The sequence below is a fragment of the Tachysurus fulvidraco genome, chromosome 26 (genome assembly GCF_022655615.1).
Source record: "Tachysurus fulvidraco isolate hzauxx_2018 chromosome 26, HZAU_PFXX_2.0, whole genome shotgun sequence".
Lineage (NCBI taxonomy): Eukaryota > Metazoa > Chordata > Actinopteri > Siluriformes > Bagridae > Tachysurus > Tachysurus fulvidraco.
The window spans coordinates 15,236,445-15,263,023 of NC_062543.1; the positions used below are offsets into that span (position 1 = coordinate 15,236,445).

At 42.1% G+C, this 26,579-nt stretch overlaps 1 protein-coding gene and 1 pseudogene across 8 annotated transcripts; both read right to left on the minus strand.

Moving 5' to 3' along the window:
- Window positions 1–486: 486 nt before the first annotated feature.
- LOC113638282 (immunoglobulin lambda-1 light chain-like) lies at window positions 487–11,382 on the minus strand. 8 transcript variants are annotated; one of them, XM_047809512.1, is made up of 5 exons: window positions 10,634–10,738; window positions 8,939–9,063; window positions 2,619–2,944; window positions 1,396–1,429; window positions 487–950 (listed from the first exon to the last, which is right to left on the minus strand). In XM_047809512.1, exons 2-5 carry the CDS (start codon window positions 8,985–8,987, stop codon window positions 628–630), a joined length of 732 nt encoding a protein of 243 aa, XP_047665468.1. In that variant the 5' UTR covers window positions 8,988–9,063; window positions 10,634–10,738; the 3' UTR covers window positions 487–627. The 8 variants fall into 8 exon arrangements, 4 of the variants coding, with proteins under 4 accessions (XP_047665468.1, XP_047665467.1, XP_047665469.1 ...); XM_047809511.1 differs by lacking the exon at window positions 10,634–10,738 and adding an exon at window positions 9,165–9,337; XR_007139648.1 differs by lacking the exons at window positions 2,619–2,944; window positions 8,939–9,063 and adding exons at window positions 11,043–11,141; window positions 11,243–11,277 and having other exon boundaries at window positions 855–950; window positions 1,396–1,623.
- Window positions 11,383–12,532: 1,150 nt separating this feature from the next.
- The window catches only part of LOC113638281, a 31,751-nt pseudogene continuing 17,704 nt past the window's right edge, over window positions 12,533–26,579 (minus strand).

A 26,579-nucleotide genomic window follows, 5' to 3' on the forward strand; every position in this document is an offset into this window, starting at 1 on the left:
TATCTATCTATCTATCTATCTATCTATCTATCTATCTATCTATCTATCTATCACAAACTAATGGCTTAACATTTTAAATGTCTGTAATTAATACTAATAATTCTTGTATTCAATTCTTTCTTATTTGTTTGAATTATTAACCTGATTAGAAACTCTTTATTTCCAAAGAGCTAAAATTACACACTGCAGACCAGCAGGTGTTTCCTGAGTGTTCCTTCATCCATGAAGTGTGTGTGTGTGTGTGTGTGTGTGTGTGTGTGTGTGTGTGTGTGTGTGTGTGTTACTGATATGTACCACTAGATGTAGTTAAGTGATTAGTTGTAGAAATAAAATAGTTGCTATGATGAACAGAAACACATTTAACCACATCTTGTCATTCTGAGGTAAAGTCTAAACATTTTCCACCACCATGTTACTGTTTCTGCTCCAAAGGTTAAGATGATAAAGTTTCTAAAAGTTCCATGAAGGACACAGAGACACGGTTTTCTTTTTCAGGACTGCACTTTAATTCCACTTCTATTTTGATTACATGCAGGAGTTTATATCCTTTATTTTTCTACACATTCAGCTAGAACATCTAAAAAACATTTCTGAAACATTTTTATATGTATAAAGCAATAATCTGTTTCATTCACTGCATTCAGACTTGTTAATCTTCACCGATGCGGCTTTTCCTCCAGCAGACACTTCACACGTTATGACTTTGTCGTTGTCCCACTCGCAGCTGTCGATGGTCAAATAGCTGCTCAGTGTGAACTTCTTATTGTCCTGCTGCTGTGCAGAGCCGGTGACGACTCCACTGGTGACCGAGTTCCCGTCCACGAGCCAACTCACATCAGCGAAACCGACAGACATGTCGCTGGCCAAACACACTAGAGTGGCTTTTTTAGTCTTCAGCTCTTCAGTGGACGGAGGGAGAAGCTTCAGAACAGGAGACGGGAGAGCAGCGTCTGATTCCACACACAGAGGGAGATAATCATTACACAAAACAACACAAATCTAATGTGCACACAGGAATCTAAAACATTTTTAAAGAAATGCTTCCGTTCACAATGAAGCCGTAAATCTGTCTGTGTGGCAGAAGATCAGGAACAAAATGAAGAACTAGAACAGATTTATACTTTGTGTTGACACAGATTCCATATGAGAGATCTGAATTAACATTTAATAATAGAAATACATTTCAAACTAATTACAACCTGAGAAAGTAACTGAACATTTCTCTTGCTCACATGTTAAAAGTACAGAATATTGAAAATTGTCTGAAACGAACAATAAAAGACGTATGAAACGTGTCGGAATAAATTTCTCAAACTGGGAACAGAAATAAAAGTGTGAATCTGAAGCAGTGTAGAAGTCCAGAGTAGGTAAAAAGAGGTGAGAAGTTTTACTTACCGCTGACGATCAGCTTTGTTCCTTGGCCGAATACCACAGTGATTCATTCAGTGTCCTCACCCGTACAAAAACCTCCTCAGATACAGAAGTGAAAGCAGAAGAACTGAAACGTCCTCCAGACTTCAGCTCTCTCTTCTACTGTCTACCATCAGCACACACTCCTTTAAGGTCCCGTTCCAGTGGCAGTGAATCACACGTCTCTGTTATACACCGTTCTGTTCACACGTCCTGTTAGGAGGATTAGAGCACACGGTCACGTCTTTACTGGGAAATCTCCTGGACATCGTTATCTGACATCATAGTGAAAAGGAAGAAGTTCGGATCTACCAGGTCTCTTCTTCCAGCTGAATGTCTGACCAAACTCGGTAACTATTGCTAGAAGGGCCTTGGTCAGGGAGGTGACTAAAACCCCAGTGAACATGGTAATTAGAGCTTTAGAAGTCCTCCACAGAGAGGACAGAACCTGCTGGAGGTCAAACCATCTCAGATGTACTTCATCTATCAGGTCTGTAGGGTTGTGTGGCTAGACAGAAACCACTCCTGAGTTAAAGCCATATGACAGGCACTTAAAAGTCTCTGAGAACATGAAAAACAACATTCTCTGATCTGATGAGACAAAACTGAACTCTAGGCTGAACTCCCAAGTACCACATCTATGTAAACCAGATCATGAACATCTACTGGCTAGTACTATTGCTAAGATGAAGCATGGTGGTGGCAGCATCAAGCTGTGGGAAGGTTTTTCAGGGGCAAGAACTGGGAGAGAGAATGAATACAGACAAATACAGAGAAGTCCTTAAAGAAAACCTGCTCCAGAGTTCATGTAATGTTCCACTATTCATCAAGGCCACAACATTAAAGCTAGAACTTGTGGTTTTGGGTTATGATATGAAGACTGATGGTCAAAATGTGCATTTGTTCCATCTTAAATTGAATCAAAACTAAAACTGAAGGGTCAGAATACTTGTGTTTAACTGTAGCAGTAATGTTGTGTCTTACACAATAACAGTAACATTGTGGAATAAATGGAATAAAAAGTCGTACCGTATCTGTGGTCTTTACATGTGAAGAATTCAAAGTGTCTTCAGTGAACATTAAGTGAGTTTCCACTTCAGTTCCAATGATTTAAAGTTGAGGTTTTTGTTCTTTCTGGTGTTGTGTGAAAGCAGAAGTGAGTGTGAGCAGTGAGGAGGTTTTTGTCATGGTGTACATCACTGTGATACGTTCTCTTTAGCAGAGTTGTCCCATGTCTTACAGTAATACACTGCTGAGTCTCCCACCTCCACATTACTGATTATCAGTTTATAATCTGATTGAGACGAGTATGTTGATGTGAATTTAGGAGACGAGAAACCAGATCCATAGCTAGGAGAGCTCCAGCCATGATAATGCCTTATCACATGCTGAGGAACTCCTCCAGGAACCTGTTTGTACCAGCGTGCTTCACTATTAGTGACAGTCCCCAGGTTACAGTCCATTTTGGCCGTCTGTCCTGCAGTCAGTGTGAGAACAGGAGGCTTCTGTGTCACCACAATCACACCACTGACACCTGGAATAAAAACAGCACACATGTTACATGGCTTCATGCTCACATTAGATGGAGGCCGAATGCTGATGATCTCCAGAGTTATGAAATCTTACATGCGAGAGCAGTGAAGAGAGAGCAGAGCGCTGGCAGCATGGTGTCCGTGTGTGATGGGATTCTGGTGCTGAGTGAAGAGATGAGCGGCGTGACGAGCAGATAAAGGAGAGACTGCAGGGACGTGCTATAAGAGAGACAGGAGGAGGGGCAGAGGGAGGAGACGCTCAACATCACACACCACAGCTGAAGCTCTCCACAGTGATGTACTACATACTGAACACTCACCTCACTGTTATTATTAACACACCATCAACACTCTGACACACACCGTCTTCTTATAAACACTCTTTATTCATGATCTGATCTCAAAGTGATCGTTACAATGACACAGTTTCTGTTGATGAAATCAGTCAGTAACATGCAGAACGTGTTCCTCTACATTTCAGAGAAGAAGTTCATCATTTACATGAATCTAAGATGTCAGCATGAGGAGCAGCAGGTGTTTCCTGAGTGTGTTTCTCCGTCCGTGATGTACGATGAGTCAGTGTTAAACTATAGAGACTGACAGGACCATACAGTTCAGTGTATTATCTGGACTGGGAGAAGGATGAAAGTTTTTCTGGAGGTCCTTTATTACATAAATATCTGACTCCAGCTTATACTGAATTACTGTCACTGTCTCCAACCATCAGATAGTTTATTACATCTAATATAGATAGATCTTTTCTTTATTGTCATTGCACAGAGTACAACGAAATGACTCTGTTTTTATGGTACATAGAATAAAAAAGTATGCACATGAATATAGAAGAGCATAAATATTAACATAAGTGATCTGATGAAATACTATTCAGGGTTGGTTGGTGTAATGTGTCTGAATGTTTTTTCCCCTTGTTTCTATCTGCCGTCTCTCCCTGATGTTAATTGTTGACCCCGCCCACCTATCTGTCACCATGGACACTAATTACATTCAATCTCTTCCCCAGGTGTTTTGTCTTAGTCCTTGTCTGTCTCTGTTTTGTGATTGGTTTCCGTTCACCATATATACTCTGTCTGTTCACTTCAATGTGGTTGGTCGTTTTTGGTGTTGGTGTGTGCATGTCCATGTTCCCGTTTCCTGTTTGTTCCGCGTTGTCTGCCTGTTTGTTTGTGTTTTGTTTATTAAAACCCGTAAACTGCATTTGGATCCTCACTCGCCTTTGTCTCACCGTGTCAAACCGTGACAGAACGACCAACCGCCGATGGATCCAGCAGAACTCCTGTTTTGCCTACGTCAGGAGGACGCCCCAGTTGAGGAGTATACGGAGGTATTCGTGGACCTATGCAATGAGGTCAACTTTGGGGAGAAGGCCCTAAAAGACATTTTTAAGCATGGACTAAGGGATATACTGCGGTATTTGATGCCGTCTACCAGAGAAATAAAGACATTCTCGGAGTTCGTCAACCTGGCATTGCTCCTGGACGGGTCCACGCTAACCTTGAGCACTGTAGAGACGGAAGCCGGCCGTAAGTATTTTTTGGGGGGGGGCAGCAAGCATCGGGATCCGTGGGCCACAGAGTGGAATCCGCCACGGACGCCCGAATGCTCCACAGTGCCTCCGCCCAGACCAGTCCCGTGCACATCCGTGATTGAGCCAGTTCCCATGGCTACCGTACCTGCGAGCTCGGCTGAGGTCCGTGCTAACCGGCTGGTCTCCAAACTGGCGGATACCCCGATGAGGTCGGCTCGGGCGGCCGGCATCCCTAAGCCGCCAGCTGGACCAGCCGGGTTGCCGGAACCAGCCGGGTCACCGGAACCGCCCGGGTCGACGGAACCTGCCGAACCGACCGGGTCGACGGAACCGACCGGGTCGACGGAACCTGCCGAACCGACCGGGTCGACGGAATCGACCGGGTCGATGGAACCTGCCGGACCGACCGGGTCGACGGAATCGACCGGGTCGATGGAACCTGCCGGACCGACCGGGTCGACGGAACCCACAGTGTCGACGGAACCTGCCGGACCGACCGGGTCGACGGAACCCACAGTGTCGACGGAACCTGCCGGACCGACCGGGTCGACGGAACCCACCGTGTCGACGGAACCTGCCGGACCGACCGGGTCGACGGAACCTGCCGGACCGACCGGGTCGACGGAACCTGCCGGACCGACCGGGTCGACGGAACCCACCGTGTCGACGGAACCTGCCGGACCGACCGGGTCGACGGAACCCACCGTGTCGACGGAACCTGCCGGACCGACCGGGTCGACGGAACCGACCGGGTCGACGGAACCTGCCGGACCGACCGGGTCGACGGAACCGACCGGGTCGACGGAACCTGCCGGACCGACCGGGTCGACGGAACCTGCCGGACCGACTGGGTCGACGGAACCGACCGGGTCGACGGAACCGACCGGGTCGACGGAACGGACCGGGTCGAAGGAACCTGCCGAACCGACCGGGTCGACGGAACCTACCGGGTTGATGGAACCTGCAGGGTCGACGGAACCTGCCGAACCGACCGGGTCGACGGAACCGGCCGAGCTGACGGAACCAGCCGAATCGGCCGGGTCGACCGAAATGACTGAGTCAGAGAACGCGGTCGACACCATTACACCCAAACTACCTGAACTCTCTGCCTGGCCTGAACCTATGCATGTTTCTGTTTTCCTGTGCTTTGCTTCGCTGGACTTGCCAGCCCTCCTACCTCCTGTCCCTGTTCATAGGCCCAAAGCACCACCCTGGCTGCCAACTCCGTTCCGGTCTCTGGCTCCGCCTCCAGCACCACCCTGGTCTCCGGTCCTGCTCTGGTCTCTGGCTCCGCCTTCAGCACCACCCTGGTCTCCTATCCTGCTCTGGTCTCTGGCTCCGCCTCCAGCACCACCCTGGTTTCCGGTCTGGCTCTGGTCTCTTGCTCCGCCTTCAGCACCACCCTGGTCTCCGGTCCTGCTCTGGTCTTCGGCTCCGCCTTCAGCACCACCCCGGTCACCTGCTCTGCCGGCTCCGCCCTGGCCACCTGCTCTGCCGGCTCCGCCCTGGCCACCTGCTCTGCCGGCTCCGCCCTGGCCACCTGCTCTGCCGGCTCCGCCCTGGCCTCCTGCTCTGCCGGCTCCGCCCTTGCCACCTGCTCTGCCGGCTCCGCCCTTGCCACCTGCTCTGCCGGCTCCGCCCTGGCCTCCTGCTCTGCCGGCGCCACCACTACACGAACCCGACCCGCCCTCCCACCCTGGTTGCGCCTTCGCTCCACCCGCCTGAACTGGGTTTTGTGGACGTGGGAGCGTCTGGAAGCCGCTCGTAGGGGGGGGGCTCTGTAATGTGTCTGTCTGTGTTTTCCCCTTGTTTCTGTCTGCCGTCTCTCCCTGATGTTAATTGTTGACCCCGCCCACCTATCTGTCACCATGGACACTAATTACATTCAATCTCTTCCCCAGGTGTTTTGTCTTAGTCCTTGTCTGTCTCTGTTTTGTGATTGGTTTCCGTTCACCATATATACTCTGTCTGTTCACTTCAATGTGGTTGGTCGTTTTTGGTGTTGGTGTGTGCATGTCCATGTTCCCGTTTCCTGTTTGTTCCGCGTTTCCTGCCTGTTTGTTTGTGTTTTGTTTATTAAAACCCGTAAACTGCATTTGGATCCTCACTCGCCTTTGTCTCACCGTGTCAAACCGTGACAGTTGGGCTTCGGTATGTTGTTTGCTCTGCTGTGGCAGCGAGAGCTGAATGGTTCTTCCAGGGAGGGTAGAGAGCAGCCAATGGTTTATTGGGAGGTGTTGATAATCCTCTGAAGGGCTTTCCTGTTTGCTGCAGAGTAACTGGTGTACCATGTAGTCATACAGTATGGCCATCAATGGAGCAGCAGAATCAAGACAACAGCAGACCCTCTTGTAAGCTGTTGTTCCTAAGAATTCTCAGGATGTAGAGCCGCTGTTGTGCCTTCTTTACCAATGCTGTGATGATAGTAACCCAGGAGAGGTCACCACCATGGTGTACTCAAGAACCTGAAAGTGGGGACTCTTTCTACATAGTCACCATTGGTGTAGATCGGATCAGGAGCCCTGCTATGTTTAAGGAAGACTATGATGAGTTCATGTGCTTTGGGAGCAGCCTATGGAAGCACATCATTATGACTGGAGTGGGTGCGACTGGACGGTAGGCAGTGAGGCTGCAGGCAAACTTTTTTCAGCAGTGAGATGATAGGGGCAAACTTCAGGCAGGGTGGTGTGCTTACTGTGGACAGGGATAGGTTGAAGATCTTGGTAAGAGCTGGTTTCCACATTCTTTCAGAACTCTTCCTGTAACACTATTGGGGCCAGCAGCTTTCCTTGGGTTTACTGCTTTGAGGACACACCTCACATCATGCTCCTGCAGTATGATGATGTGGTTGTGGGAGTCATGAGGTTGATGGTCTTGTAGTTGGTTATGTGTTGAATACCTTGCCTAACTCTACCCTGTCATGGGTTGTTGTTGGCAAAGTAATCCTCAATGTTCTTGTAGACTGCTTTAGCCTCCTCGATGCCTCTTCTTAGGTTCTCTGTAGGAGGACTGTAAAGGGCCCTGTCAATAGAACTGAAGTACACACTAATTTGTTTGTCCACAGTGACATTGTCCACACAGTTTTTTTATGTAGCAGAGCAGTGTCAATGTTTATACCTCTGGGTATCTTAACATCTACCCAACTTTATATTGTTCACATCTCTCAAGGCTTTAGTGTCTACTGAGGCGATATACAGAAATATGCACTGAGGTGAATTTAAACTCATTTAGAAAATCAGTGGAATGAATGTATAGTGTAGAGTCTGGAATGGAGGACAGAGAGATCATAAGGTTGTCTCTGGAAGAGGACTTCAAGAAGGTGTGATGAAGATGATCATGAAGCTGGAAGATGATCAGAGAAAATGGAGCTGATCTGTAAATTAAAATGAGCAAATAATCCTGAGAGTCTCTCTGACCCACATTCCTGATGCCATAGTTCAGAACAGTTCTGGTCCAAATTACTGCCACATCTTAGAAATCCACTGCATCCATTTGTCCAAAGATTGTAGAGAAAACATTATGACTGAGTGTTTAAGCGTTTCAGTGGAGATCCCAGTGAAGCAGTGTGGCCTGGAATCCTGCTGTTACAAATGTCTCTTGGTCTGAATGACAGAAGATAACTTTAAGATACTTCAAACATCTCATGGATTTACTTTCTGCCACTTTCTGACCACATCAGGTATCTGTCAGGCAATATCACTAATCACAAACATCAGAGGGAATCAGTGGGAAAGCTCTCGTATGTAGATCACCTGATCACACTGAGATCATTACAGACAAACAACTGAGCTGAGAACATGATGGAATCATCAACCATCTGTGTCTGTTTACATAAAAGTGGAAGAAAAAGTCGTACTGTATCTGTGATCTTTACATGTGAAGAATTCAAAGTGACTTCAGAGAACATTAAGTGAGTTTCCACTTCAGTTCCAATGATTTGAAGTTGAGGTTTTTGTTCTTTCTGCTGTTTTGTGAAAGCAGAAGTGAGTGTGAGCAGTGAGGAGGTTTTTGTCATGGTGTACATCACTGTGATACGAATTCATTAGCAGAGCCGTCCCTTGTGTTACAGTAATACACTGCTGAGTCTCCCACCTCCACATTACTGATTATTAATTTACAGTCTGATTTAGATGAACATGTTGATGTAAATTTAGGAGACGAGAAACCAGATCCATATTTAGGAGAGCTCCAGTCCTGATAGTGCCTTATCACATGCTGAGGAACTCCTCCAGGAACCTGTTTGTACCAGCGTGCATCATTCTGAACAGTCCCCAGGTTACAGTCCATGTTGGCCGTCTGTCCCGCAGTCAGTGTGAGAACAGGAGGCTTCTGTGTCACCACAGTCACACCACTGACACCTGGAATAAAAACATCACACATGTTACATGGCTTCATGCTCACATTAGATGGAGGCCGAATGCTGATGAGCTCCAGAGTTGTGAAATCTTACATGCGAGAGCAGTGAAGAGAGAGCAGAGTGCTGGCAGCATGGTGTCCATGTGTGATGGGACTCTGGTGCTGAGTGAAGAGATGAGCGGCGTGACGAGCAGATAAAGGAGAGACTGCAGGGACGTGCTATAAGAGAGACAGGAGGAGGGGCAGAGGGAGGAGACACTCAACATCACACACCACAGCTGAAGCTCTCCACAGTGATGTACTACATACTGAACACTCACCTCACTGTTATTATTAACACACCATCAACACTCTGACACACACCGTCTTCTTCTTATAAACACTCTTTATTCATGATCTGATCTCAAAGTGATCGTTACAATGACACAGTTTCTGTTGATGAAATCAGTCAGTAACATGCAGAACGTGTTCCTCTACATTTCAGAGAAGAAGTTCATCATTTACATGAACCTAAGATGTCAGCGTGAGGAGCAGCAGGTGTTTCCTGAGTGTGTTTCTCCGTCCGTGATGTACGATGAGTCAGTGTTAAACTATAGAGACTGACAGGACCATACAGTTAGTGTATTATCTGGACTGGGAGAAGGATGAAAGCTCTTCTGGAGATCCTTTATTACATGAATATCTGACTCCAGATTATACTGAATTACTGTCACTGTCTCCAACCATCAGATATTCAATTACATCTAATATCTCAGTATCTTAACATCTGCCCAGCTTTATACTGTTCAAATCTCTCGAGGCTTTACTGTTTCCTGAGAAGAACATCTGAGTAAACTTTGTTTCTATACAAGATATAAAGAATTATACACTGAGGTGAATTTAATACAAATTATGAAATTAATTGGAATGAATGGACAGTGTAGAGTCTGGAATGGAGGACAGAGAGATCAGAAGGTCGTCTCTATGGAGATCTGATGTTAGAATATCTCACTGATCAGATGGTGAATTTTCAGACCTTTGAGCATCAATTGAAGTCTTTGGCCAGATTAATAAATGAGAAGAACACCATCCTCTTAGTCCACAACCTGAACAAATCAATCCCAGGGTCCTAACTGAGCTGTAAAGGTGAGATGAAGATGATCATGAAGATGGGAGTTGATCAGACCAGATGGAGCTGATCTGTAGATATGTGTGTGTGTGTGTGTGTGTGTGTGTGTGTGTGTGTGTGTGTGTGTGTGTGTGTGTGTGTGTGTGTGTTTTCCACAATGAAATAAAATATAAATTCATGTTCTGATAACGTTTTTTATTTTATATTAAAATGACCAAATAATCCTGAGAGTCTCTCTGACCCACATTCCTGATGCCATAGTTCAGAACAGTTCTGGTCCAAATTACTGCCACATCTTAGAAATCCACTGCATCCATTTGTCCAAAGATTGTAGAGAAAACATTATGACTGAGTGTTTAAACGTTTCAGTGGAGATCCCAGTGAAGCAGAGTGGCCTGGAATCCTGCTGTTACAAATGTCTCTTGGTCTGAATTACAGAAGATAACTTTAAGTTACTTCAAACATCTCATGGATTTACTTTCTGCCACTTTCTGACCACATCAGGTATCTGTCAGGCAATGTCACTAATCACAACCATCAGAGGGAATCAGTGGGAAAGCTCTCGTATGTAGATCAGCTGATCACACTGAGATCATTACAGACAAACAACTGAGCTGAGAACATGATGGAATCATCAACCATCTGTGTCTGTTTACATAAAAGTGGAATAAAAAGTTGTACCGTATCTGTGATCTTTAAATGTGAAGAATTCAAAGTGTCTTCAGTGAACATTAAGTGAGTTTCCACTTCAGTTCCAATGATTTGAAGTTGAGGTTTTTGTTCTTTCTGGTGTTGTGTGAAAGCAGAAGTGAGTGTGAGCAGTGAGGAGGTTTTTGTCATGGTCTACATCACTGTGATACGTATTCTTTAGTAGAGTTGTCCCATGTCTCACAGTAATACACTGCTGAGTCTCCCACCTCCACATTACTGATTATTAACTGATAATCAATATTTGTAGGGGCTTTAGATGTGAAGCGTGTGGATGAAAAATTGTCACCATATTTATCAGGAGAGCCGAGAGAATGATAAAATCTCAACACAAACTCTGGAACTTCTTGTGGAATCTGTTTATACCAATTGATATAGTAACGTTCATCCTTTGCGATGTTACAGTCCATAGTGACAGTTTTACCCACATCTGCTGTTATAACCGAAGGCTTTTGTGTCACAGCTTTGTGTGAACTGACCACTGCAACATAAAGCAACACTGAGTGTCATTATCATTTAAAAGAGAATTATAAATAATAAAAAGGTATCAGTTGAAGAGGAAAACAGCAGCAGGAATCTTACACGTCAGAGCAGAGAGCAGAGTGCAGACGGAGAGCAGCATGATGTCAGTGTGATCAGCAGAGTGATGAACAGAGCAGAGGATGCTTTCATAAAGCCTCAGAGGCGGGACCTGGAGCTGCTTTCAGCCAATCAGACGAGTGGGATGTACAGCTGCTCTCATCTCAACCCCATGATTTATTAAAAGCATCTGTGCTGAAGATGTCATTTGAATAACTAAAGCCATAAACTATACAGTGTGCAAATTTCAGATTGACGAGTACAGATTCACTCGTATCACTGCAAATCTTTCTGTAATCTATAATATATTACATATATATACTATATAAAAATAACAGAAATAAATAAGAATACTTTTTGCTACCTAATAATGTAATGTACTGTATGTAAGAACTATCTATTAAACACACGCCGATGACACGTATTTCCAGCTCAGTGCTGTTCAGTTCTGCATTCTGATTGGTCAGATGGTGTGGATCAGTTTTCTATAGCAGCGGCTCTGACAGTGGTGCAGCTGCACGTCACAGGTTAGTGTTAATGAGCTCGTTCTAACACCTCACTGTTTCCAATGTAGCTCCACAGGGAGCGAGGGACATGATTGTCACACAATCAAGGTAGCAAACTATGCTAGCTAGCTATTTACATTTTATAGCTAGTCGTCTTCCACTAACAACCTCGTTAGTTCCTTTCTTTTAGATTTCCAAACTTTACATAATACCATATAATATCTATCTATCTATCTATCTATCTATCTATCTATCTATCTATCTATCTATCTATCTATCTATCTATCTATCTATCTATCTATCTATCACAAACTAATGGCTTAACATTTTAAATGTCTATAATTAATACTAATAGTTCTTGTATTCACTTCTTTCTTATTTGTTTGAATTATTAACCTCATTAGAAACTCTTTATTTCCATAGAGCTAAAATTACACACTGCAGACCAGCAGGTGTTTCCTGAGTGTTCCTTCATCCATGAAGTGTGTGTGTGTGTGTGTGTGTGTGTGTGTGTGTGTGTGTGTGTGTGTGTGTGTGTGTGTGTGTGTGTGTGTGTGTGTGTGTGTGTGTGTGTGTGTGTGTGTGTTACTGAAATGTACAACTAGATGTAGTTAAGCGATTAGTTGTAGAAATAAATTAGTTGCTATGATGAAGGGAAACACATTTAACCACATCTTGTCATTCTGAGGTAAAGTTTAAACATTTTCCACCACCATGTTACTGTTTCTGCTCCAAAGGTTAAGATGATAAACTTTCTAAAAGTTCCATGAAGGACACAGAGACACAGTTTTCTTTTTCAGGACTGCACTTTAATTCCGCTTCTATTTTGATTACATGCAGGAGTTTATATCCTTTATTTTTCTACACATTCAGCTAGAACATCTAAAAAACATTGCTGAAACATTTATATATGTATAAAGCAATAATCTGGTTCATTCACTGCATTTGGACTTGTTAATCTGCACCGATGCGGCTTTTCCTCCAGCAGACACTTCACACGTTATGACTTTGTCGTTGTCCCACTCGCAGCTGTCGATGGTCAAATAGCTGCTCAGTGTGAACTTCTTATTGTCCTGCTGCTGTGCAGAGCCGGTGATGACTCCACTGGTGACCGAGTTCCCGTCCACGAGCCAACTCACGTCAGCGAAACCGACAGACATGTCGCTGGCCAAACACACTAGAGTGGCTTTTTTAGTCTTCAGCTCTTCAGTGGACGGAGGGAGAACCTTCAGAACAGGAGACGGGAGAGCAGCGTCTGATTCCACACACAGAGGGAGATAATCATTACACAAAACAACACAAATCTAATGTGCACACAGGAATGTAAGACATTTGTAAAGAAATGCTTCCGTTCACAATGAAGCCATAAATCTGTCTGTGTGGCAGAAGATCAGGAACAAAATGAAGAACTAGAACAGATTTATACTTTGTGTTGAGACAGATTCCATATGAGAGATCTGAATTAACATTTAATAATAGAAATACATTTCAAATGAATTACATCCTGAGAAAATAACTGGACATTTCTCTGGCTCACATGTTAAAAGTACAGAATATTGAAAATTGTCTGAAACGAACAATAAAAGACGTATGAAACGTGTTGGAATAAATTTCTCAAACTGGGAAAAGACATAAAAGTGTGAATCTGAAGCAGTGTAGAAGTCTAGAGTAGGAAAAAAGAGGTGAGAAGTTTTACTTACCGCTGACGATCAGCTTTGTTCCTTGGCCGAATACCACAGTGATTCATTCAGTGTCCTCACCCGTACAAAAACCTCCTCAGATACAGAAGTGAAAGCAGAAGAACTGAAACGTCCTCCAGACTTCAGCTCTCTCTTCTACTGTCTACCATCAGCACACACTCCTTTAAGGTCCTGTTCCAGTGGCAGTGAATCACACGTTTCTGTTATACACTGTAGCGATTTTGGCTCGCAAAACAAGGTAAATATTTATCAGTTATTATAACATGTTATAATGACTCCTAAATATTTTAACCTAAGTTGAAATTGACAGTAATGGAATTAAGGTTACACTTATTTGGTCTGTTCTTCCACCGAACAGACCGTCTGATTTTTATTAATTCTATGAAGGAGGTATCCTCCCGGCCAAGAAAGATTCACTTCCCTTTTACTTTATACCGTAATTTAAATTAAATTAACTTAATAGAGCATGTAGTTCAGAACAGATGTTGCAGGTATCTTAAATTTGTGAGCGATACTCAGAGACAATCACTTGTGGCACAAAAATGTGGCATTTAATGAAGGAGACAAACACAACATAAAACTAACAACACAAACAAACAAATGAAATAGGTGAAACAAAGATGAAAATAAAATAACACAAAGGAATTAAAACTGGGGAAAGGGAGGAGGAGACTGGAAAAAAGAAATTAGAGAAAGGAAGGAAAGGAATGGCAAGCTTAAACTTCAAAATTAATCACACCCTACCTGGGAAATCGTCACCGGAAACTTAAATTCACCTCAAGACATAATACAAGGTTCATACTTAAAATACGCATCTAAATTGGTTGGTAAAGGAAACGGTTACTTGCATTGGCTTACTGCACAAGAGTGCGGATGCAACAGAGAAATCTCTGAAAAATCCGTTAGGGTGGGGTCAGACGTTCTTCCAAGTTCTCCTGAAGATTAGAATAGTCGTTCTTGGAAGTGAAGCTTGCTGGAACTTCTTTGAAGGAAGATGGCGTCGTCTCCAAGCTGTTCCGCAATTCTGACCATTGGTGGTGTTTGTGACAGTTTAAAGGTCGTGAACTCCACCCATCTTTGGAGAGATGGCCAATACCACGGCCAAGATTTCAGAGGGAAAAACTCCCTTTGTTTCAGGTGTCTGTGGGCGTGGTTTAGCTATCAAACTTTCTGGTTGAGGTCAGGTTTTGGTTTTGGTCTGACCAAACTCGGTAACTATTGCTAGGAGGGCCTTGGTCAGGGAGGTGACTAAATCCCCAGTGAACATGCTAATTAGAGCTTTAGAAGTCTTCCACAGAGAGAACAGAACCTGCTGGAGGTCAAACCATCTCAAATGTACTTCATCTATCAGGTCTGTAGGGTCGTGTGGCTAGACAGAAACCACTCCTGAGTTAAAGCCATATGACAGGCACTTAAAAGTCTCTGAGAACATGACAGACTACATTCTCTGATCTGATGAGACAAAACTGAACTCTAGGCTGAACTCCCAAGTACCACATCTATGTAAACCAGATCATGAACATCAACTGGCTAGTACTATTGCTATGATGAAGCATGGTGGTGGCAGCCAGAGCCGGATTAAATAAATGGACTATACTAGGCAGGCTGCATTTTTGGGCCCCCCTCCATTGATGTTATTTATGAATTGAAATCTGAAACTTACCAAAGTTACTAATAAAAGTTAATTCACATTTTACATAGCCCAGTCTTTAGTTACAAATTGGTTATGTTGTATATTAAACAGTCTATCTATTAAGTCAGACTATTTTTTGATATTCATTATTTATACGTCATTACACGGGCGCCACAGTGTCTTCTGCCGCATCTTCCACCGCGTCTTCCGTCGCATTTCCCGCCGCATCTTGCACCGCGTTCACAGCTGTCAGACGGCTGCCCGACAGAAACTTTTGCAAAGCCCCCCGCTGTCTCTTCTTTTGTTCTTCTTCATTTTTTTTCTTTTTACGTTTTGCCGCACCCGAAAGCATCTTCAAAGTCAGCCTACTACTCAAAACACACCTGCCTGCTATATTTGTTGTCCCGCTCTGAAGTCTGACCACCGCTGACGTCTCCTCGGACTTAACTGTTTGGTGCCTCTAGATAAATACAGTCTATGGTTTAAATAAACATCATCACTATTTTTATTTAATTAATAAGTGATGAAATAACTTGTAGATTGGACATTTGTATTGTACAAATGTCCAATCTACCAGTTATTTCATTATTTATTATATATATATATATATATATATATATATATATATATATATATATATATATATATATATACATGCACATGCCTAGTTTGCCTTTCCGTTAATCCGGCTCTGGTGGCAGCATCATGCTGTGTGACAGAGAATGAATACAGAGAAGTGCTTAAAGAAAACCTGCTCCAGAGTTCATGTAATGTTCCACTATTCATCAAGGCCACAACATTAAAGCTAGAACTTGTGGTTTTGGGTTATGATATGAAGACTGATGGTCAAAATGTGCATTTGTTCCATCTTAAATTGAATCAAAACTAAAACTGAAGGGTCAGAATACTTGTGTTTAACTGTTGCAGTAATGTTGTGTCTTGTATGTTGTGTCTTGAATGTTGTAACAGTAACAGTGTGAAATAAATGGAATAAAAAGTCGTACCGAATCTGTGATCTTTAAATGTGAAGAATTCAAAGTGTCTTCAGTGAACATTAAGTGAGTTTCCACTTCAGTTCCAATGATTTGAAGTTGAGGTTTTTGTTCTTTCTGCTGTTGTGTGAAAGCAGAAGTGAGTGTGAGCAGTGAGGAGGTTTTTGTCATGGTGAACATCACTGTGATACGTATTCACTAGCAGAGCCGTCATATGTCTTACAGTAATACACTGCTGAGTCTCCCACCTCCACATTACTGATTATCAGTTCATAATCTGATTTAGACGAGTATGTTGATGTGAATTTAGGAGACGAGAAACCAGATCCATATCCAGGAGAGCTCCAGGGATGATAATGCGTTAACACATACTGAGGAACTCCTCCAGGAACCTGTTTGTACCAGCGTGCAGCATCATTAGTGACAGTCCCCAGGTTACAGTCCATGTTGGCCGTCTGTCCTGCAGTCAGTATGAGAACAGGAGGCTTCTGTGTCACCACAGTCACACCACTGACACCTGGAATAAAAACAGCACACATGTTACATGGCTTCATGCTCACATTAGATGGAGGCCGAATGCTGATGAGCTCCAGAGTTGTGAAATCTTACATGCGAGAGCAGAGAAGAGAGAGCAGAGCGCTGGCAGCATGGTGTCCGTGTGTGATGGGACTCTGGTGCTGAGTGAAGAGATGAGCGGCGTGACGAGCAGATAAAGGAGAGACTGCAGGGACGTGCTATAAGAGAGACAGGAGGAGGGCCAGAGGGAGGAGACGCTCAACATCACACACCACAGCTGAAGCTCTCCACAGTGATGTACTACATACTGAACACTCACCTCACTGTTATTATTAACACACCATCAACAATCTGACACACACCGTCTTCTTCTTATAAACACTCTTTATTCATGATCTGATATCAAGGGGATCGTTACAATGACACAGTTTCTGTTGATGAAATCAGTCAGTAACATGCAGAATGTGTTCCTCTACATTTCAGAGAAGAAGTTCATCATTTACATGAATCTAAGATGTCAGTGTAAGGAGCAGCAGGTGTTTCCTGAGTGTGTTTCTCCGTCCGTGATGTACGATGAGTCAGTGTTAAACTATAGAGACTGACAGGACCATACAGTTCAGTGTATTATCTGGACTGGGAGAAGGATGAAAGCTCTTCTGGAGGTCCTTTATTACATGAATATCTGACTCCAGATTATACTGAATTACTGACACTGACTCCAACCATCAGATCAAGTTAAAACAAGTCAAGAAGCTTTCATTGTCATTTCAACAGTGATGCAGCTGCTCAGAATGCTGTCAATGGTCCCTCTGTAAAACATATTCAGGATGGGGGGAGGGAGATGTGCCTTTGTAAGAAGTAGAGATGCTGCTTGGTTTTCTTGGTGATGGAACTGGTGTTCAGTAACAAAGCTGAAGTTCTCCGCTAGATGAACACTAGGAAATTTGTCTCTAAACATGATCAATGCACGATACCTCTGGTTTCAGACAGTTCTTATGCCTTGCAATCGTGTTAACATAGATAAAAAACTTCAGATCCTAATAACTGAATGTTCAGCTTGATCTGTTACAAAGCGCTGACACTGCAGACTCCTTACAGAAAAACCTCACCATAACAATGACTTTTTCTTAGATATCCGGTTATCTTTTTATTATAAAACCTTATAATACACGGCGTGTCCACCGTATCAGGCCTTGTAACTTAGCTGTTACTTTAGAAACGATAATATAAAATATTAGTATACCATCTGACCATCATGCATTATCTTCTTAACAAGATCTATTTTCTGAGGACTTTGCTTTATGTTTTTCAATTATTGTAGATCTGCCCAGGAATGTAAGAGTGATATCATGTAGTCAGGACACCTCAGGAACTCTGTTCTTGTATAATTACTGTCTAAACGTTATAGTTTCTATTGATACATTATGGATTTCACTTGTTTTTTTGTGGCTGTATGTAAACAACGTAGTCTTTGACTAAACTTGACAAGCTACATGGCGTAACATGCTGTAAGATACTTTAACGCTAGTACTCAGGACAGATTGGATCATGTTATTGGTTTAGATAAGAGGATGGGTGTGACATTTACAAAAAGACTTAGTGTCAGTGTAGAATTTGGGTTCTCCCCAATTTAAAGTCTTACTGATAATCAGGGGTCAAAGTTCAGCTACTCAGTTCAGTCATATGACTTATTTTGTTGTAGAGCCCTGCTAAAATAAGGGCCTAATAATCATTTAGTTTGTGTTTTATTTTGCACTAAATCGGTAAAAAATTATTACTTTCAAACAGAAAAGAAATAAGTAATGGAAATACTGTTATAAAAAAAAAGTTTTGTATTGACCAATGAGGTGGGTTTCTCACTGATCTCTGGAGGTCAGGGGGCGGAGCGGAAAAAAAAACGTTGTGAAGTGAATGAGTTGGGTCGGAGGACACGAGGTGACCGACAAACGTGTGCACATCGGCTGTTCGGGGGAAAAAAAATACTGTGGCATTGAAAAGAAAAAAAAAGAAACCTAACAACCGAGTTTGCAGACGACATACAAGGACACCTAGCAGATAAGAGACTGCTGAACAAAAATAAACTGGAATGAACTCTATGTGAGGAGCGCATGGTGTGCGTTCCCGCGTTCCCGCGTTCCCGCGTGCGTGCGTTCCCGTGACAGACAAAAGGATATTGCAAGTTCTTTTCATCTGAGTGCTTAACGGTTTGCAATGCGAATGGTCGTGTACAGTGTGTGAGCACCGGAGAAACTAAGGCTACGAAATTCGGCAGTAGAGACCGGAGGCCACGTGGAGACTTCTACTGCATCTTGGCTTCGTTTACATCGATGGATGGTGGGGTGCTTCTCTTTTGAGTTTCCCTGTTCAGTTGGATTACGTGAGTACTACAGTATAAGGTGTTCATACGTTTCACCTGAGCTCCAACTAAGTGCACCAACGAAACATTTAAATCCCAGCTGGGTAACATTTTACATTTGTGGGGATTTGGTTTGTTTTATTTACACTTGTTGGAGAGAATAAATGTTTGTTTATTGTTTCTACATTACAATCTCCTGTGATTGCTTCTTTAATGAAAGAGGTTGGTGAAAGGCCTGTAACATTTCTGAGATTTATGTTATTGTGTTGTACGAATGCTTTTTACTATTAGGTGATATTATTATTATTATTATTATTATTATTATTATTATTATTATTATTATTATTATTATTATTTACTGTTACTATTTATTATTAGGTGGTCTGAGTGATAGAAGAGAACAATTAAAGAAACACTGAAGTCTGAAGCCCGAGGTTAAATACAGCAGTTTGGGTAACTTTGATAGTACACATCATACCTTTTTAATAAATTAGTAAATTTAGATGTGCCTCTCACGTATAAAGTTATTTCCCTAGACAAATCAGAGCCAGTTAATCAGTGAGAGGGTTACATTGTACTGAATATTTAAAACATGCTTAAACCTGCTCTGTCAGGTCTGTCATGGGCAAGTGTCAATGAACAGCCACAAGATGGCAGCAGTTGTTGGCTAGAAAGAACTACAAAAAACAACAACAAATAATTCAACACATTCAAAGAATCAAGACATTCAGTCATCCATTTAATTACTTCTATCATCTGGTACTTCAGATGTACTGTGGGTTTTCTCACATAGATGAATTTTGAAACCATAGATGAATTCTCAGGTCTTCCAGGATTTTAAATAAAATGGTTACATCAGCTCCAACAGGAAAGCACTCTGATTCGTTTTTGTAGTAGACATTCTAATGTCTCAAGTTTTAATGGAGAATCGAGCTCAATGATCAGGTACATGAGGATCAGCATGACTGGTGATTCTCAGGCCAGAAGGAAGAAACTGGGTTCCAGTGATGGATCCAAACCTCTATAGATTACAGGGCTCCACCACCTCCGTTCAAATAATCCTGCTTTTTTCTTTCCAAGGTCAATCATCTAAATGAAGGTCCAAAGCCAAAGGGGTGAATGTCTGAAATAAGATACCATCAATTTCACAACTGCTTTTCTAGAAGCTGGAATTCTCCACTTCCCTGCCTGATCCAGTCCACTCTTTTTCTGAGTGAATATAAACATAGTTTGCAAATTCAAGTGTTTCTTTTTTAGGTGTTTCTTGGTTTGGACTTTCCTTTCTTCTTCACATCCCAATCTGGTTTTGCCTCTTTATCTTATTGCCTCTTTGTTTATGGTATTGAACTAAATGTAATGTGGCTAATTGAATAAAATGTAACACAGATAAGGAAGTGAAAGAGAGAAACCACATCATTTACATGGAGCTGAAATTAGAGTTCAGGAGCCAGCAGGTGCATCCTGAGTGAGAGAGAACGTCCTCACACTGATTAGGACTCTGAATAATCGTCTCTTAGAGAACATCTCATCAGTGCTTCTCATTTATACTTCAACTGAACAAATAACTCAGTTCTCTCTTTAACACATTAAACTGGACAGTCATCAGTGAATCGTTTTCTGTGGACACGAACATCAAAAGACAAAAATCACAAAATCCATCCAGTAGAATTTTATTAAATAGAATTTGATCCACTCCTGCTGTAATTCTGTTTGTGTGCTTTGTTGATTTGATCTTTGCAAAGTTAGTTCAGAAAATCACAGATTAATTGAATTTCTTTTCATGATATGCGCTTTATTAAACTTCAATCTATTTTTCAAACACAAAAGCAAAACAATGACATCATCAGGACATTACAGTCTCAGGAATAAGAAATTATTTTCTACAGTGTAAACTACGGGTGTTAGAAGGATTTGTGACTGAACAATTAACAAGTGAAACATGATCTGGTTCATTCACTGCATTTGGACTTGTTAATCTTCACCGATGCGGCTTTTCCTCCAGCAGACGCTTCACACGTTATGACTTTGTCGTTGTCCCACTCGGAGCTGTCGATGGTCAAATAGCTGCTCAGTGTGAACTTCTTATTGTCCTGCTGCTGTGCAGAGCCGGTGACGACTCCACTGGTGACCGAGTTCCCGTCCACGAGCCAACTCACGTCAGCGAAACCGACAGACATGTCGCTGGCCAAACACACTAGAGTGGCTTTTTTAGTCTTCAGCTCTTCAGTGGACGGAGGGAGAACCTTCAGAACAGGAGACGGGAGAGCAGCGTCTGATTCCACACACAGAGGGAGATAATCATTACACAAAACAACACAAGTCCAATGTGCACACAGGAATCTAAGACATCTTTATAGAAATGCTTCCGTTCACAATGAAGCCGTAAATCTGTCTGTGTGGCAGAAGATCAGGAACAAAATGAAGAACTAGAACAGATTTATACTTTGTGTTGAGACAGATTCCATATGAGAGATCTGAATTAACATTTAATAATAGAAATACATTTCAAATGAATTTCAACCTGAGAAAGTAACTGAACATTTCTCTGGCTCACATGTTAAAAGTACAGAATATTGAAAATTGTCTGAAACGAACAATAAAAGACGTATGAAACGTGTCGGAATAAATTTCTCAAACCGGGAAAAGAAATAAAAGTGTGAATCTGAAGCAGTGTAGAAGTCTAGAGTAGGAAAAAAGAGGTGAGAAGTTTTACTTACCGCTGACGATCAGCTTTGTTCCTTGGCCGAATACCACAGTGATTCATTCAGTGTCCTCACCCGTACAAAAACCTCCTCAGATACAGAAGTGAAAGCAGAAGAACTGAAACGTCCTCCAGACTTCAGCTCTCACTTCTACTGTCTACCATCAGCACACACTCCTTTAAGGTCCCGTTCCAGTGGCAGTGAATCACACGTCTCTGTTATACACTGTAGCGATTTTGGCTCGCGAAACAAGGTAAATATTTATGAGTCATTATAACATGTTATAATGACTCCTAAATATTTTAACATAAGTTGAAATTGACGGTAATGGAATTACCGTTACAATTATTTGGTCTGTTCGTCCACTGAACAGACCGTGTGATCTTTATTAATTCTATGAAGGAGAAGGCCAAGAAAGATTCACTTCCCTTTTACTGTATACCGTAATTTAAATTAAATTAACTTAATAGAGCATGTAGTTCAGACCAGATGTTGCAGGTACCTTAAATTTGTGAGCGATACTCAGAGACAATCACTTGTGGCACAAAAATATGGCATTTAATGAATGAGACAAACACAACATAAATCTAACTACACAAACAAACAAAAGAAATAGGGAAAACAAAGATGAAAATAAAAGAAATTAAAATTGGGGAAAGGGAGGAAGAGACTCGAAAGAAGAAATTAGAGAAAGGAAAGAAAGGAATGGCAAGCTTAAACTTCAAAATTAATCACACCCTACCTGGGAAATCGTCACCGGAAACTTAAATTCACCTTAAGACACAATACATGGTTCATACTTAAAATACGCATCTAAATTGGTTGGTAAAGGAAACGGTTACTTGCATTGGCTTACTGCACAAGAGTGCGGATGCAACAGAGAAATCTCTGAAAAGTCAGTTAGGGTGGGGTCAGACGTTCTTCCAAGTTCTCCTGAAGATCAGAATAATTGTCGTTCTGACCATGGATTGGTGGTGTTTGTGACAATTTAAAGGTCGTGAACTCCACCCATCTTTGGGGAGATGACCAATACTACGGCCAAGATTTTGGAAGGAAAAACTTCCTTTGTTTCAGGTGTCTGTGGGCGTGGTTTAGCTATCAAACTTTTAGATGACTTTAAAGTTTTATCCAAGGTGTATTAAGATGGTATGGCACCTTTCGTGCTCAAATAAAATACACCATTGTTTGAAAAACGAGTAACCGATAATTTTGTGGTCATTTGGATACTAAACATGAAGGGTAATGACGGTATAAAGGCAGCGGTACATTACATACACAGATCAGTAATCTAAGGGTAACTGATGTTAATATGATATTGTGTTCTTATAAAGGCAAAGAAACAAAAATGAAACACAAAACAAAATGCACTTTCATTAGGGAAGTAAAAAGAAAACGATAGCTTCGTATACATTCTGACATCAGACCTTAAAGGGGCATACGGCATTAGAACAGGTATACATTAACATGCCATGATCAGTAATTAGAGTATAACTGATGTTAAATACATCCTTATATGAATAAAATACACCCTTGTCAGGGAAGTAAGGAGCAAATAATTTTAAGTCAGGCAAGCCTTAAAAGAAGAATCACATTACAAAAGGGTTATAAGAATGAGAACCTTAGAGTATCTTATCTTCGGGTTTTATTAGTAAAAGGAATGTCTCATTGTGTTGTGTGTGTGTGTTCTGGTTGAGGGCCCCTATGAGTTCAATCAGAGAAGCGGCATGAGGTTATCTGGTCTTTTTGTAGGCTCCAGTCATTCTGGAGCCAGTTGTGTGTGTGTAAAACTGGGTTACTCATCGGTTGATTGAAGATTAGATGCAGAAGTTTAGGGTGCCTTGGGACCTGTACTAGATGCTACACACCATTCTGTTCACACGTCCTGTTAGGAGGATTAGAGCACACGGTCACATCTTTACTGGGAAACCTCCTGGACATCGTTATATGACATCATTGTGAAATGGAAGAAGTTCGGATCTACCAGGTCTCTTCTTCCAGCTGAATGTCTGACCAAACTCGGTAACTATTGCTAGAAGGGCCTTGGTCAGGGTGGTGACTAAAACCCCAGTGAACATGTTAATTAGAGCTTTAGAAGTCCTCCACAGAGAGAACAGAACCTGCTGGAGGTCAAACCATCTCAGAAGTACTTCATCTATCAGGTCTGTAGGGTCGTGTGGCTAGACAGAAACCACTCCTGAGGTAAAGCCATATGACAGGCAATTAAAAGTCTCTGAGAACAGGACAAACAACATTCTCTGATCTGATGACACAAAACTGAACTCTAGGCTGAACTCCCAAGTACCACATCTATGTAAACCAGATCATGAACATCTACTGGCTAGTACTATTGCTATGATGAAGCATGGTGGTGGCAGCATCATGTTGTGGGAAGGTTTCTCAGGGGCAAGAACTGGGAGAGAGAATGAATACAGACAAATACAGAGAAGTCCTTAAAGAAAACCTGCTCCAGAGTTCATATAATGTTCCACTATTCATCAAGGCCACAACATTAAAGCTAGAACTTGTGGTTTTGGGTTATGATATGAAGACTGATGGTCAAAATGTGCATTTGTTCCTCTTAAATTGAATCAAATGTAAAACTGAAGGGTCAGAATACTTGTGTTTAACTGTTGCAGTAATGTTGTGTCTTACACAATAACAGTAACATTGTGGAATAAATGGAATAAAAAGTCGTACCATATCTGTGATCTTTACATGTGAAGAATTCAAAGTGTCTTCATTGAACATTAAGTGAGTTTCCACTTCAGTTCCAATGATTTGAAGTTGAGGTTTTTGTTCTTTCTGCTGTTGTGTGAAAGCAGAAGTGAGTGTGAGCAGTGAGGAGGTTTTTGTCATGGTGTACATCACTGTGATACAAATTCTTTAACAGAGCTGTCCCATGTGTGACAGTAATACACTGCTGAGTCTCCCACCTCCACATTACTGATTATTACCTTACAGTCTGATTTAGATGAACATGTTGATGTAAATTTAGGAGACGAGAAACCAGATCCATATTTAGGAGAGCTCGAATCGTAATGGTGTCTTAACACATACTGAGGAACTCCTCCAGGAACCTGTTTGTACCACCATGCATCTCTATCCGTGACAGTCCCCAGGTTACAGTCCATGTTGAGCGCCTGTCCTGCAGTCAGTGTGAGAACAGGAGGCTTCTGTGTCACCACAGTCACACCACTGACACCTGGAATAAAAACAGCACACAGGAGGTTGTTAACTGTGTGTTTGCCTGACACTTTGTCTGGAACGTTAAATCAGAAAGTCAAAACTAGAACTGCCAATAAGTTAGAGAGGAAACAGGCAGTGCTTGAAGTCCTAGGTGTAATGTCCGTTGACTGGGGTAAAATATCGAATGTGCACATGAGGACAGGGGAGCATCCCAGGGCATTTTCAGAGCGATTATTGGAGACATTTAAAACTTTCTGTGGCAATCCTGACATCACACCGAATGATGTCAGTTTTAAATCTGCTTTGATTAACAAATGTGACTCACTCACCCGTTCTGCTGTGTCGATGTTTGTAACACATCTCTCTGATTAGAATGACATTATTGCTAAAATGACACAGTTTTTCAACAACAATGCTAACACAAAGAGATCCCATCCTGTGTCAGCAGTACTGTAGGTGTGAAAAATCTCAATAAGAATAGTGCCAGCCAGGTTTCATGGAAAAAAGAGAACTATACTACTGGCGATAGAAAGGAAAGACTACCCCCTTGTAACCATGATAACCCCCCTGGTGTGTAATTCATGTGGCAAAGAGGGACATATTTCAAGGGAATGAAAATCTTCCCTTAAGAGATCAGGCCCCAGATTTAAACCAGTTACAGGCTACAGTAAACAGACTGAGAAAGGAGCTCAAGAATCTGTGCAACTCCTTGCCTGTTGTTTTTCACCAAGCCACTCAGCAAATTTGGCTAAGTCAGAAAAGCAAAATGCATTCTGGTCAGAATGTGCACCATTTGCATCACAATTTTGAAAGTAGTGATGATATTGTGGTAAAGAATTACCAAAATGAGGATGCATGGTCTGCTCACTGGGAGAGACTAGGCAGAGATTCACGTCACAAGCTCTGCCACAAAACTAAAACCCAACAACCTGGTAAGAGATCATTCCACATAGATCCATTAATGTCATAAAAAGCTGATGGCAGTCATAGGAGGCATGTAAATAGGCAAGTTTATGTTGTATGCATTTATAATATTTTTGTTTGTTTGTGGTGTTTAAAAAATGGGGGGGGGGGGTAATAAATTCATTATGTTTTCAAGTGTTTTTCAGATCAAAAAGAGTTAAAGATGTGGGGATGGACTAGTATGGCAGCTCTCATGACTGCATTAAAGATACAATAGTGCGCAACGCTGTCCCAAAGTGTTTATCTACAATAGATCCATGTTCCAGTCTTGGTGAACCTTACAGCATGGTCTCCAGACCCAGATGAACAGTGTTACAGAGAGTGTAACAGGAATGTATAAGGTCTTCTTGACAACATTGTTCCTGAGGTATCACAGTGCTGTTGCAATCAGTTCATCACCTCCTCAGAGAACATCTTCAAGTAAATAATCGCAAGTATATGAAAGGATTTGAAAAATTGTTTGAAAGGATTTTAAGCATGGAAAATTTGGGAATATTACAGAAGAATGTATTAAAGAAAGGACTTTAAGGACTTTTAGGTTTATCACACAGTTACCACCAGGAGAATGGCGAGGATTGGACATAGAACGCTGTGACAAAACTACACTGGTTTTATTTATGTGTATGATGGTGATCATCTTCCAGTTTATCAGACAAAATGGAGCTGATCTGTAATGTCCAGAGGTGGCAAAAGTACACACATCCTTTACTGGGAAGTACCGATACTCAGTTTTTAAAAGACTCCAGTAAAAGTAGAAGTAGTGACTACACTCTTTTACTCAAGTTA